General features: G+C 41.9%; 1 protein-coding gene across 3 annotated transcripts in view; it reads right to left on the bottom strand.

Annotated features, from left to right (window-relative positions):
• PDE8B (phosphodiesterase 8B) overlaps positions 1-15,691 on the bottom strand; it is a 221,753-nt gene that overhangs the window by 24,225 nt on the left and 181,837 nt on the right. For all 3 annotated transcript variants that reach the window (XM_073584138.1, XM_073584137.1, XM_073584136.1), the window contains 3 exons: positions 14,612-14,776; positions 11,386-11,431; positions 6,044-6,179 (listed from right to left, as the gene is read on the bottom strand). In XM_073584138.1, the coding sequence (XP_073440239.1) occupies positions 6,044-6,179; positions 11,386-11,431; positions 14,612-14,776 (347 nt within the window). The remainder of the gene's footprint in view (positions 1-6,043; positions 6,180-11,385; positions 11,432-14,611; positions 14,777-15,691) is intronic.

Below are 15,691 nucleotides of genomic sequence, written 5' to 3'. Positions count from 1 at the left end.
GAATTTTTGTAATACACTTCATTACCTCAATTTGCTTCCTTCTGTCCCAAACACCATGTTGCAGCAATGCTGCTCCTGACCTGTTGATGCTTCTTTAGAAGCTGCTATCAATTGCTGTGTACTGTGTACGAATGTAGGTAATAGCAGGTACGCAGGATGCAGTGACGAGACGCGAGACTGAGTTGTACTTTGGGGAGAAACTTTTATAAATTTAAGCCGCTAGGGCTATACTAAGCAACCAAAACAAAGTAACAGCTATTGTCCTCGCAGGGACTCAGTACAACCAAACACTATTAAAGAGAACACGACTAACCCGGCAAAGGCCGGTTACTATAGGGCCACGATATGGCCGACTACGGATCCTTATTTCCTATAGTGTCACTTATCCGTCCTGACGTCCCTCGGCGTCTCTGATGAAGCTGCTTTGGCGTCGCAGCCGCTAGGCCCAGCTGCTGATCTGTTGTAGTCTTCGGGCACCCCAGCGCCCAGGAGGAGTTGGAGCACAACAGGCCCTGAGGGAGTCCTTTGATGAGGTAACCCCCTGTAGAAACAGCGGGGTTCCGCTAGTTAGCGAGTTCAATGACACTCCAGTCCCCAAGCAGAGTTGTGTCTGGCTCCGAGCGGCATCCCCCCAGCCCGGAGCCCTCTAGTTTAATGGCCACCGAGGTGGGTTTTATCCCACACCGCGGACACTCTAGGGCGAAGTGGCCCGGCTCCCCGCACTCATAGCTCCGGGTCTGCGAAGACCCACCGCCCCGGGTGGAACGGGGCCCCCAGGGGTTGGGATTGAAACTAGGCCGTCCAGTCCCGGACTCAGTCCTTCTTTTCACTTTGACCGACGTGCCCTTGATGTTCTTCAATTCTTGTTTCATCCCCTCCACCCATTGAGGCTCCTCAACTGCGTTCACGGAAGCCTCCACACTCCGGACCTTCCCCACGGGGACCGCCATCCCCTGCTCCAGCTCTCGAGCGCGTGCTTGACTTCCCACCTCTGAAAAGTCCATACGTGGATTCATTTTGACCTGCTCCCGTAATGCCTGCTTTATTAGCGGGTCCCGCAGTCCAGTCACCAACAGGTCACGTAGTGTAATGTCAATGGGCCCAGCTGCTGAAGATCTGTCGTAATCTTCAGGCGCCCCAGCGCCCAGGAGGAGTTGGAGCACAACAAGCCCTGAGGGAGTCCTTTGATGAGGTAACCCCCTGTAGAAACAGCGGGGTTCCGCTAGTTAGCGAGTTCAATGAGACTCCAGTCCCCAAGCAGGGTTGTGTTGCAGTTACCAGGAGTGGCCGTTGGCAGGCCACGTGCATGGCCTGGGCCTGGGCAAAGAGTTTCTCTGTAGGCAAGGAGCAGGCCCCAACTGCCGACTGCAGCGGGGTGATGTCAGCTGCGGGCGATGATGAACAGGCCGCAGCCGCGGACTGAAGTGGGGCGGCAGCGGGCAGGCCGCAGCCGCAGGCTGGAGTGAAGCGGCAGCGGCCGCGAGAGGCGGCGAACAGGCCGCAACAGGCTGGAACACAGCTGCAACAGCTGCGGACGACCGTGGGCAGGTCGTGACCCCGTATTGGAGTGAAGCGGCAGTCTCTTGTCGGTAAGTTCGGCGCTTCCTCTCCGCAGGCCACTGTAAATCTCCCCTCTGCCGCTGCTCTCCTCTCTGGTCACCGTCTGTCACTCTGGCTCTCTCAAACTCCCACAGTCTCTTGCTTCGTGTCTGCCGGTTCTGCCAACAGACTCCCCTGAGCGCTCCCTGTCCCTTTTATACTCGCCCCTCCCCTTGCTGTCCTGTCACTCCCAGCAGTCCACTCTCCTCCTCCGTTCCCCGGGTACAGTTCCCTTAGGAAGCTAGATGGCGGTCCGTTTGGTTCCGGCCCGGGCACTCTGCGGGGGCCCTCCTCCCTACACGACTACAATATGAGGGTTCGGCTTTGCTCACATCTACGTATAAAATCGGAGAGTGCAATGTGAGAAAAAAATCACATTACACTCTCACAAATGTTATTAAATGAGGCAGTGTTCATCTGCAAGTTTTTCCTCACCTGGAACTGGGTTGAGGAAAAAAATCACAGCATGCTGCACATGGATACCTAAAATGGCCTACACTCACCAATGCAAATCAATAGCTGCGAGAAAAAAATCACATGGCACACGGATGATGCGTGTGCCGACCGATTTTTAAGTGCACATCTCATCGGAAACCTGACATTTCGTCAGCCAAGTACAGTAAATTCACAGCGCGAAACGACAAAATAGATAAATAGAACAGATATTGTATATAGATAAAAAGATGTCAGTGAGATGTATAATTAGTGTAGTGGGTGTGTAGTTTACTGTACATGTATTTAGCTAATAAGTATAAAATTACCGTATATACTCGTTTATAAGCTGACCCGAGTATAAGCCGAGGCACCTAATTTTGCCAAAGAAAGCTGGGTAAGCTTATTGACTCGAGTTTAAGCCGGGTATGCATTGTTCCCTCATCCCTGTCCTGGTATCACAGTCATCACATAATATCATGTAATAATGGTATAATCACCGGTGACACTGAGAAAGCTCCAAGTGTCAGAGCGCCCCCATAAACAGTAAGGGAGTACACATAACAGTACCAGAGCGCCCCCATAAGCAGTCAGGGAGTACACATAATATCATAGCACCCCCATAAACAGTCAAGGAGTACATATAACAATGCCAGAGCGCCCCATAAGCAGTCAGGGAGTACACACAAGCAATGCCAAAGAGTACATAACAGTACCAGAGTGCCCCCATAAACAGTGCCATATTGTCCCCAGTGTCATATTGTCCCCATAGACAGTGTCAGACAGTACATATAAACTGAACCAGAGTGCCCCATAAGCAGTGGCAGAATTCCTCCATAAACAATGCCAAAAAACACACAAACAGTGCCAGAGTGCCCCATAAGCAGTGCCAAACAGTACACATAAGCAGTGCCAGAATTACCCCATAAGCAGTGCCAGAATTCCCCCATAAGCAGTGCCAGAATTCCTCTATAAACAATGCCATAGAGCACACAAACAGTGCTAGAGTGCCCCATAAGCAGTGCAAAACAGTAAACATAAGCAGTGCCACAATTCCCCCATAAGCAGTGCCACAATTCCCCCATAAACAATGCCAGAGAGCACACAAACAGTGCAAGAGTGCCCCATAAGCAGTGCCAAACAGTACACATAACCCCCTCCCCTCCTACTCACCCTCCCGGATTCCCTGGATCTCCATCTTCCCTGCATCTCTTTTATCTGGGCTGACAGCTCTTCCTGTTCCTTTGCAAAGCGGTCATGTGACCCGGCTCATTAAGGTAATGAATGGGAGTAGATATGCTTCCATATTCATGACCTTAATGAGCGGGGTCTGGAAAGGAACAGGATAACAGAGAGATGCAGGGAAGACGGAGATCCAGCTACGGAGGGTGAGTATTGATGTATGACTCGTGTATAAGCTGAGAGGGGTGTTTTCAGCACAAAAAATTGTGCTGAAAATCTGGGCCTATACATGAGTATATACGGTAAATGAAAATAGGGTGGGGTGGGGTCCCCCCCTATTTTATAATAACCAGCTAAGGCTAAGCAGACAGCTGATGGATGATATTAATAGGCTAAAAAAGAGCCATGGATATTGGCACCCTCCCAGAATAATAACACCAGCCCTCAGTCAGCCCAGAAAAGGCACATTCATTAGATGCTCCAATTCTGGAGCTTAGCCTTGGCTTTTCAGGATTGCCCTGGTGTGTTGGCAATCGGGGTAATGGTTTTGGGGTTGATGTCAGCTGTGAAATGTTCACATCATGCCCAGGTGAAAAGGCGCCTATAAAACACCCCCATTACTAACCCCGTAGCCAAAAGAAATAAACACACAGACACAGAAAAGTCCTTTCATTGTAAAAAGCACTCCCCGAACCTCTTTCACCCATTTAATATTATTAACCCCTTCACTACCAAGGGTGGTTTGCACGTTCATGACCGGGCCAATTTTTACAATTCTGACCACTGTCCCTTTATGAGGTAATAATTCTGAAACGCTTCCGTGGATCCCAGTGATTCTGACATTGTTTTCTCGTGACATATTGTACTTCATGTTAGTGGTAAAATTTCATTCAAATAACTTGCGATTATTTGTGAAAAAAACGGAAATTTGGCGAAAATTTTAAAAATTTCGCAATTTTCCAACTTTGAATTTTTATGCTCTTAAATCACAGAGATACAGCACACAAAAAACTTAATAAACTTTACATCAGCACAATTTTGGAATCAAAATTTTTTTTTGTTAGGAAGTTATAAGGGTTAAAAGTTGACCAGCGATTTCTCATTTTTACAACACCATTTTATTTTTACGGACCACATCACATTTGAAGCCACTTTGAGGGGTCTATATCATAGAAAATACCCAAAAGTGACACCATTCTAAAAACTGCACCCCTTAAGGTGCTCAAAACCACATTCAAGAAGTTTATTAACCCTTCATTAGGGGCTTATCTACAGAATGCTGTAGATAAGCCCCTAATGGCGTTGGCTGCAGCTTATATACAAAAAAAATAGGTGACAGATTCCCTTTAAAAAATAAAATAATCCAAAGGGATCTGCCGTAAATCCATAACAGGGTCCCACGATGCTCCCTGATTCTGCTACATTTGCACGCAATGCTGAGTGGTGACATCAGTAATGTGACTGCTCACCATGGCCGTCGGAACACACTGAGAGTAGCATGTGAATCCAGCTGCTGTGGCGAGAGCTAACATCAGTAAGAGGGTCGGGAGTGCTTTTTACAATTAAAGGATTTTTCTATGTTTGTGTTTATTTTTTTGACTATGGGGTTTGTAATAGGGGTGTGTTATAGATGCCTCTCCATTATTAATCCCTGGGCTTGATATCAGCAGACAGTACACTGCTGACATCAACCCCAAAAATATTACTCGGATTGCCAACACACCAGGGCAAACGGGAAGAGCCAAGGCTAAGCGCCAGAATTGACACATATAATGGATGTGCTATATTTGGGGTGGCTGATGGCTGGTGTTATTAGTCTGGGAGAGGGACAGTATTCATGGACCCCTTTCCTGCCTGTTAATATCAGCCTGTAGCTGTCTGCCTAGCCTTTGCTGCTTATTAAACATAAGGGGGGCCCACATTTTTTTGTGGGGTCCCTCTTTTAAATAACTAGTAAAGGCCAAGTAGACAGCTGTGAGCTGATTAATAGCCTGGGAAGCACCATGTTTATTGCCCCCTTCCCAGAATAATATCACCAGCTAGCAGCTGTCTGCTTTCCCTCTGCTGGTTATTAAAAATAAAAGGCACCCCACGACATTTTTTGCATTTAATTTTATATTTATTAGCTAAATGCATGTACAGTAAACTACTCATACAGTGCACTGGTTCAATATATCACTGAAATCTATCTATAGATATATGAGATATAAGATTGTTTTATTAGTTAGAAAACTAGCTTTAAATAACAGAGAATTACTGTATGTAAAACGAGTTGCATACTGATTGCATACGCATGTCATACGGATATCAAAAGTTGAGAAAAAAACGTACACTGAACTCACATGACATATGGATACTAGGTGCGAAAAAACAAGTATGACACGTGCTAACTTTTCTGGCTGAGAATCTCAGCAAGTTTATATATGTAGATGTAAGCAGAACCTTCCCCTGAGTAAGGGAGTAGAGAACTCAGAGGGGAATTCTCATATGGACTCTGCTTGTAAATAGTGTATGGATCTTGGCTGAGCAGCAGCTGAAAACAGTTTCTAAAGAAGCATGAACTGATCGTGTGAAGCAGCAATGCAACGTGATGTTTGGGAGAGAAGAAAGCAAAATAAGGTACGGTAATAAAGCATTTTATAAAAATTCATAACTTTGCAATACCCGGAGGGTTGCTAAATTAAAAAAAGTTGGGTGACTTTTTAAACATTTACTTGATGAAAACTTCACCAACATGTTTGCCTTCTTTGCAAATAAAATGCATTAGGTGTAATTGTTTTGATATCCACCTGGGCACGGAGAACATCTGTGAGGTGTCACCACCACTCACCTTTTATGGGTAACACCTTCTAATTCAAATATGTTAAAGTCCCAGGAATCCTCATCATCCAATAACTGAGCTATCCGAGGTGGCACGTCATTAATGGTCACTGGCACAGAAAGGTGACTATGGCTGTGGTGTATATCTGGAATAATAAGAAGAAATACCTTCTACAACACAACCATAAAACTATTATACTGTATATCTAACGCATATCTATCTTTCGTTCATAAGCATTTGACACATGACACATTACAGCAACATTCATTGCTAACTTAATACAGAGTGAAGGTTCTCAGGTCCATTTTCCTCTGTCTGTTTTTCACGTACGTGTTCTATATATGTACTTCACGGTAGATCATGTACCCTTAATAGTCTTTGGCGCAGTTCATATATTTTTTTGCAAACTTCAAATATACATATATACATAAAGGGTGGTCCAAAAGTAGGTGAACAGAAAATAACATTTATTTTGATTTATATATAAAATTATATTTACTAACACAAGCATAACATTGACAATTAAATTTTATTCTGAACAATAATACAAAAGCCCTTAAATTTTATCAACGCAGGCGCTCAAACTGTTTTCCATCACAATTTGCACAGCTTTGAAGTCTGCCTCTTACGCTTCCACAAACTTTTTTGCACAAGTCTCTTTGGGTATTAATTTCTTGAAATTCATCTCTTATGTAATTTTTCAAATCACTGACACTTTTTTGGTTTTCGACTATAAACTTTGTCCTTGAGTACTCCCCAAAAGAAAAAATCCATTGGGGTCAAGTTTGGTGAACGTGCCGGTCAATCCAGTGGGCCTCTAAGGCCAATCCATTTATTGAATCCATTGAATAATGTGGAGGGGCCCCATCTTGTTGGAAATAAAGGTCATTTGAATTAGGCTGTTGCTGTAACTGGGGAACAACTTGATTCATTAGAATTTCGAGATACTTATCTCCTGTGATTGTTCCATAAAAAAAAAAAAAACAATGGTCCAAAAACACCAAAACTTGAAATACCACCCCAAACATTGACACCAGGCTCATTTAGTTGTTGCGCTAATGTTAAATGCATGTTCTCATTATACCAGTAAATACAATTATGTCTGTTAATATGGCCAGATAATTTGAAAGAAGCTTCATCGCTCCACATAACGTTATCTAAAATTAATGGATTTTCTTCAATTTCGTTAAGCATAATCTCACTAAATTGCAGCCGCCGGTCTAGATCATCCTCCAGTAAACCATGAATTAGACGTGGACGATAAGCTTTCCACCCAATAGATTTCAAGATTCGCATGATGGAAGCTCCTGACATTCCCAATTCTAAAGAGACTCTTCTGGTGGACTTTTTTGGACTCTGATCAAATGTATCAGTACCAAGTTGTTTATTATTTTCTGTACAGGCTGTTTTGGGTCGACCAGTTTTTGGAGCATTAAGGACTGAGCCAGTGGCATCGAATTTGTCACGAATGCGGTAAATGGTTTGTTTCTTTGGGGCTTGAGTGCCAAATGTTTCAACCTAATTTGCTCTAACTGTTTCAGCATTTTGAGATTTCCAATATTCTTTTAAAATCCATTTTCTTTGATCTGTATTTAAATTATTTGCCATTAAGAATTATCTGAATAATCTGTAAAGAAAACAGATTTGGGGGAGATTTATCTGTGAAAACTGGATCTGTGAAACTGACTCAGTTGCCCTTAGCAACCAATCGGATTCCACCTTTCATTTTCCAAAGAGTCTGTGAAGAATAAAAAGTGGAATCTGATTGGTTGCTATGGGCAACAGTGTCAGTTTGACTTTACATCATGTTTGAAAAATCTCCCCCTTCATAACCCAATTACACATACTGTCTACATACTTTTGGACCACCCTGTATATATATACATGCACATATATATATCAATACCTGGTTTATAAACAACAGTATCACTGTGCTTGATTGGCAGCAAACTCGCCGACCTTATCCTCATAGAGAATCTATGGGGTATTGTTAAGAGGAAGATGAGAGACACCAGACACAACAATGCAGACGAGCTGAAGAGTGCCATCAAAGCAACCTGGGCTTCCATAACACCTCAGCAGTGCCTCAGGCTGATCGCCTCCATGCCACGCCACATGGATGCAGTAATTGATGCAAATGGAGCCTCAACCAAGTATTGAGTGCATTTACTGAGCATACATTTTTTCAGTAGGCCAACATTTCGAATTTTAAAATCATTTTTCAAGTTAGTGTTATAAAGTATTCTAATTTACTGAGATAATGACTTTTGGGTTTTCATTGGCTGTAAGCCATAATCATCAACATTAACAGAAATAAGCACTTGAAATAGATCACTCTGTAATGACTCTATATAATATATAAATTAACTTTTTGATGATATTCTAATTTTGTGAGAAGCACAGTTGGTACGGAAAGTATACAGACCCCTTGGTAAATTCAAAAAAGTTCATTTTTTTCTCATTAATGTACACTCTGCATCCCATCTTGACTGAAAAAAAAGCAGAAATGTAGAAAGTTTTGCAAATTTATCAAAAAAGAAAACTGAAATATCACATGTAGGGATGAGCGACTTTACCTTTTTTAGGGTCGAGTCGGGTTTCATGAAACCCGACTTTCTCAAAAGTCGACTTGAACGAAATCGGCCAACTATCATGTAAAGTCGAAGGTCCGACTGAAACACGAAACCCAATGCAAGTCAATGGGGAATAAAAGTCGACAGTGAGTGGAGTACAGTAAGCACACCTACATGCCGGACCGCATTTTTAAAGTGCACATGCACGGAAGATTTTCGCTGGCATGAATTTTAACCCTAGAGGCGGCGAAATCTCTCTCTCTCCCCGGACGCTGCACATGTCATCTCGTTGCCCACAGTGTACGTCCTTGCTCATTGGCTGAAAAAAAGTCACGTGCAGGCATTCTGGGAAAACCGACTTTGGCGCTTGGGTCGACGATCGCATGGCCGACTTCACACTGTGACTTATGAATCTGGCCGACCTGTTTCGCTCAACTCTAGTCACATAGTCATAAGTATTCAGACCCTTTCCTCAGTATTAAGTAGAAGCACCCTTTTGAGCTAGTACAGCCATGAGTCTTCTTATAATGATGCAACAAGTTTTTCACACCTGGATTTGGGGATCCTCTGCCATTCTTCCTTCCAGATCCTCTCCAGTTCTGTCAGGTTGGATTGTGAACGTTGGTGGCCAGCCACTTTCAGGTCTCTCCAGAGATGCTCAATTGGGTTTAGGTCAGGGCTTGGCTGGGCCAGTCAAGAATGGTCACAGAGTTGTTCTGAAGCCACTCCTTTGTTATTTTAGCTGTGTCCTTAGGATCATCGTCTTGTTGAAAGGTGAACCTTCGGCCAAGTCTGAGGACCAGAGCACTCTGGAAGAAGTTTTCATCTAGGATATCTCTGTACTTATGTTTCCTTCAACTGCAACCAGTCGTCCTGTCCCTGCAACTGAAAAACACCCCCAACAGCATGATGCTGCCACCACGTTTCACTGTTGGGATTGTATTGGGCAGGTGATGAGCAGTGCCTGGTTTTCCCCACACATACTGCTTAGAATTATCACCATAAAGTTCTATCTGCGTCTCATCAGATCAGAGAATCTTATTTCTCATAGTTTGGGAGTCCTTCATGTGTTTTTAAGTAAACTCTATGCGGGCTTTCATATGTCTTGCACTGAGGAGAGGCTTCTATCAGGCCACTCTGCCATAAAGGACCGACTAATGGAGGGCTGCAGTGATAATTGACTTTGTGGAATTTTCTCACATCTTTCTACTGCATTTGTGGAGCTCAGCGCCAGTGATCTTGGGGTTCTTCTTACCTCTCTCACCAAGGCTCTTCTCCCATGATTGCTCAGGAAGACTTCTGTTGGTCCCAAACTTCCTCCATTTAAGGATTATGGAGGCCACTTGCTCTTAGGAAACTTGAGTAATGCAGATATTCTTTTGTAACTTTGGCCAGATGTGTGCCTTGCCACAATTCTGTCTCTGAGCTCCTGGGTCAGTTCCTTTGACCTCATGATTCTCATTTGGTCTGACATGCACTGTGAGCTGTGAGGTCTTATATAGACAGGTGTGTGCTTTTACAAATCAAGTCTTATCAGTTTAATTAAACACAGCTGGACTCCAATGAAGGAGTAGAAGCATCTCAAAGAGGATCACAAGGAAATGGACAGCATGTGAATTAAATATGAATGTCTAAGCAAAGGATCTGAATACTTATGACCATGTGATATTTCAGTTCTTCTTTTTTAATAAATCCAGGTGTGAAAAACTTGTTGCATCATTCCCAAGAAGACTCATGGCTGTACTAGCTCAAAAGGGAGCTTCTACTCAATGCTGAGCAAAGGGTCTTAATACTTATGACCATGTGATATTTCAGTTCTTCTTTTTTAATAAATCCAGGTGTGAAAAACTTGTTGCATCATTCCCAAGAAGACTCATGGCTGTACTAGCTCAAAAGGGAGCTTCTACTCAATACTGAGCAAAGGGTCTTAATACTTATGACCATGTGATATTTCAGTTTTTCTTTTTTATTAAATTTGCAAAAATTTCAACATTTCTGTTTTTTTTTTCAGTCAAGATGGGGTGCAGAGTGTACATTAATGAGAAAAAAATGAACTTTTTTGAATTTACCAAATGGCTGCAATGAAACAAAGAGTGAAAAATTTAAAGGGGTCTGAATACTTTCCGTACCCACTGTATCTAAAGAAGGAAACCTGCTTTTTTATTCTAGCTAAACCCGTCAATGCATGTCTTCGTGTCCTTAAAAACTTGGCAGCACACTAATAGTTTTTAATGTTATCTGTTTTTTTTTACTGGCAGTAGGCTAAGAGAATCTTGAGAAACCTCCATCAGTTTTTTTCTGCCTATGAGAGAACTGATGAAAGACTGACCAAACACTGATGAAAATCTGATCCAGCACACTCATGAATAACGCTGGTTTTTTTTTCAATTATGAGAGAAAATCAAATCTTAATGAGGCCTATGTCAGCATCCTATGTGCGGACCAGAAGATGCCGTTCTTTTTTTACTATTATCACACTCTCATGTCATGTAATACAACTGATCCAGGTGCAGCAAAGCCTCATAACGCAAAATACGTTTGAATTGTTCATCAGAGCTACAAAAATCTTTGTGTTATACAGTACATTGTTCTGGAAAATATTCTCCATTGAGCCCCCCATTGAACGATTTCTTAGGATTCACAGGATGGATTGCATGCTGAGCATAATCCCGCATTGTAAAGTCCTGTTTCTATAGTTATACTGTCACTGACCAGAAGGTGGCGCTTTTGGAGTTTGTTATGGCATTTACTTCAAATCCAGCATGATGCAAAACTTACTTTTGGAGAAAACGTATTCATTTCCTGAAAGTCTTCTCAAACCATCCTGAAAAGAGAACATGCTTCAATTATTATAAATTTACAGACATTGTAATTTGTTTGTAATAAGTGCTACAGCGGTCGCCATAAATTCTGAGACACAAAAAAGTTTGCGACTTCAGTTTTCATAGAGTCAATTTGTATTAACTCTAGATAGTTATAAAGATTGAGCAGATGAATTGCAAATGAAATCAACTGTTTATCAGATCACCAAGAACTTTAAAGACAAAGGTTCAATTACTGTGAAGAAAGCCTCATGGCACCCAAGAAAGTCCAGCAAGCTCCAAGGGCAGCTCCTATAGAGGATTCAGCTACGGGATTGGTTCAGCCCTAGCGCAGAGCTTGATCAGGAATAGCAGCAGGCAGGTGTCAGAGCATCTGCATGGACAGTGATGCAAAAGCTTTTGGAGGCTGGCCTGGTTTCAGGAAGGGCAGCAAATAAGCCACTTCTCTCCAAGAAAAAAAGCAATGACAGACTGACACTCTGCAGGAAGCACACGGAGTGGGGACAGCAGTGGACTGGCGTAAAGTTATTTTATCAGCTGAAGCTCCCATCAGATTGTTTGGGACATCTGGAAGAATGATTGTCCAGAGAAGAAAACGTAAGCACAATCATAAGTACTGAGCTATACCGTCATGGCTGAAAGTGTTGACACCCTTTACATTGTTTCAGAAAATGAAATATATCTCTCAGAAAATTATTGCAATTACACATGTTTTGTTATACATATGTTTATTTCCTTTGTGCATTGGAACAACCCAAAAAACACAAAACCCCAAAAATGAGCAGGACAAAATTGTTTGTACTTTTCCAAAATTGTGGGTAAGCAACTTTGTTTCAAGCATGTGATGCTCATTCAAACTCACCTGTGGCAAGTAACAAGTGTGGGCAATATGAAATTCACCCCTGAAACCAGATAAAAAGGGGAGAAGTTGACTAACTCTTTGCATTGTGTGTCTGTCTGTGCCACACTAAGCATGGAGAACAGAAAGAGGAGAAGAAAACTGAGGACTTGAGAACTAAAATTGTTGAAAAATATCAACAATCTAACGTTTACAAGTCCATATCCAGAGATCTTGATGTTCCTTAGTCCATGGTGCGCAACATGATCAAGAAGTTTAGAACCCATGGCACCGTAGATAATCTCCCTCGACATGGACAGCAGAGAAAAATTCTTGAAAGGTTACAACTTATCTGGATAATGGATAAGCAGCCTCAATCATGTTCCAAAGAAATTCAAGTTGTTCAGCATGTTCAGGATGCATCGGTGTCAGCGCGACGTATCCATCGACATTTGATTGAAAACAAACACTTTTGGAAGAGACCCAGGAGGACCCAACTGCTGGCACAGAGACATAAAAAATCTAGAATGCAAATTGTCAAAATGTACATGAGTGAGCCAAAATCCTTCTGCGAAAACGTTTTGTGGACAGATGAGTGAAAAAAGACACTTCTAGAATTGGAGGTGGACAAGTAGGATCTATATCTGTCAGTAGTATTGTAAAAAGACTTGGCACTCAATCGGTGTATTCAAAAGCAATGTCTATTAATTGTAGAAAAAACAAGAGACATTTCGGTCAATACAACACCTTCATCAGTCATATGTATAAAAGGAAAACTGCATGCTGCAGCACCAGGTGAGGGTCTGTGGTAGATAGTTTTTTTTCTGGATATTCTACATTAATAAATATTCCTGTTGCATACACTGATTGAGTGTCAAGTCTTTCATTGTGGACAGATGAGACCAAGATAGAGCTTTCTGGTAAACCACATCATTCTGTTTACTGAAAACGGAATGAGGCCTACAAAAAAAAAAAAAACACAGTACCTACAGTCAAATATGGTGGAGGTTCAAAGGTGTTTTGGGATTCTTTTGCTGCCTCTGGCAATGGGTGCCTTTACTGTGTGTAAGCCATGATGAAATCTGAACATTTGTTGTGCCAAGTGTCAGAAAACTGGGTTTGGGTCCTATGTCATGGGTCTTCTAGCAGAACAATGACCCCAAACATACATCAAGAAGACCCAGAAATGGATGAAAACAAAGCACTGGAGAGTTCTGAAGTGACCAACAATGAGTCAGGATCTAAATCCCATTGAACACCTGTGGATAGATCTTAAAATTGCTGTGGGAAAAGGCACCCTTCAAATATGAGAGACCTGGAGAAGTTTGCAAAAGAAGAGTGATCCAGTTGAGAGGTGTAAGAAGCTTGTTGATGGTTATAGGAAGCGATTGATTGCAGTTATTTATTCCAAAAGGTGCGCAACCAAATATTAAGTTGAGGGTGTCAACAATTTTGATCGACCCATTTTGGTGGTTTTATGTGAAATTCTGTTCACTTTGTCTTTTTTCTCTGTTGTTTGTGCTGTTTCAAGACACACAAAGGAAATAAACATGTCTAACAAAACGTGTAATTGTAATAATTTTCTGGGAGAAATACTTCATTTTCTGGAACAATTTCAAGGGTGCCAACACTTTCGGCCATGACTGTATCAACCATAAAGTATCCTAAGACCACTAATGTGTGGTGGCTTTTCATCTAAGGGAGTTTGCCTAGGAACACCACCATGAATAAAGAATTGTATCTAAACCTCCTACAAAAGAAACTTCTACCGATCCTGGAACAATTTGGTGATGTAAAATTATTTTTCCAGCATGATGGAGCACGATGTCACAAGGCAAAAGTGTTAACTAAGCTGCTCAGTGAACAAAACATTGACATTTTGTGTCCATGGCCAGAAAACTCCCCAGCTTTCAAACCTGTGGTCAATCCTCAAAAAGCTAGTGGAAAAACAAAAACACAGAAATTGTGATAAACACCCAGCACTGATGATGCTAGCATGGGTTGTCATCAGCCAGGATTTGGCAGAGATGGTGATATCCAGCCATCAGGGAGAAGGGCATAAGTCTTGAAACATTATGGCCCTTGTAAATATTGAGTTTGTGTTTAAACTTGATGTATTTGTATGAAAACTTTATAACTGTACTCCAGTAATCATACAAACATCTGACTAAAAGATTTCAAAACCCTGAAGCAGCAAACTTTGTGAAAACCAAAATTCTTGTCAGTCTCAAATTTTCTGGCCACAGGTGTACAGTCATCATGAGCCGACAGCACAATGACCTGGACATATAATAAAAGGGACGGAGGAGGAACAATCATCTTCAAGGTAATAAGCTGTACCTACAGACATCAGGCCTCCTACAAGGTCACTGGTGTGAGGATCTTCATCTTTGGTTCCCAGCTGTGGAGAATAAAGTTCTGTTGTCCTCAGTATTTCTAAAACTCTGTCCAAGGCCTCGGCCACAGTCACGGGACTGTTCTCCTGAGCGGCATTTATTATATTAATGACCTGTAAAGCAAAGCAGATTGGAACTGGTTATATTTAGTCCCCTGGTTAAAATATTTGCTACTTTTTAGGTTTATGAAATTATTTTCCACTATTGTACGTTCTGTGGACTCTGCTGCTGTCATGAAAAAGAATATTAGTAGTATTACAGTGCTGTGCAAATTAATTGGGACAAAGCATTTCTTTTTAAGTAAAATCGTAAGTTGGTTACCAGTCAGTGATTCAAACCAGTTTTAACTGCTTTGAACAGGTGTGAGTGTACAACCTTGAGTAACAAAATGTGGTTTGACTGGTTTTAGTCAGAAAACAACAGCTAGCTGCCCCCTCAGCTTCAGTTGAGAGCTTGTTTCTGTGAGGAGTGGTTTAGTGTACTTTTTCTCTCAATGTGATTCGTGCCTGTAAAAATGGATGTAACTCCACAGAAGAGTTCTAGAATTATTACTCTTAATGAACGTACAAGTCTGACTGTAAGAGAAATCGCTTCCACTGTGTTATTGGAAAATTTACCGTTTCAAGAATAATTCGCAGACACAATGAAACTGGATCGTTTTCTCCAAAACAAAAAGGGAAATGTGGAAGAAAAAGGAAAACGACACCAAGAACTGAAAAAACACTTTTCGGAAATAGTTAAATTAATGCAAGAAAAACATGTAAAGACCTCCAAAGAGACTTGTTCGCTGCAGGTATTGATATTACCGATTCGACTGTATGGCGCAGGTTTCTGGAAGTTGGTCGGAGGGCAACAAAGCCAGTAAAGAAACAACTTCTGACATCTCCAATGAAGGCAAAACGACTCGCATGGGCAAAAAATTATAAATCTTGGACAACTAGTCAGTGGAAAAAGGTAATTTTCAGTGATGAAACCCATCTTTTTGTTCAAGGGTACAGAGCAAGTGTTGTTAGAAGAAGCAAAAATGA

This window comes from Dendrobates tinctorius, unplaced genomic scaffold (assembly GCF_039654945.1).
Source record: "Dendrobates tinctorius isolate UK_male_01 unplaced genomic scaffold, ASM3965494v1 ptg000083l, whole genome shotgun sequence".
NCBI classification, from domain to species: Eukaryota; Metazoa; Chordata; class Amphibia; order Anura; family Dendrobatidae; genus Dendrobates; species Dendrobates tinctorius.
This window is presented reverse-complemented; position numbering and strand designations above follow the sequence as displayed.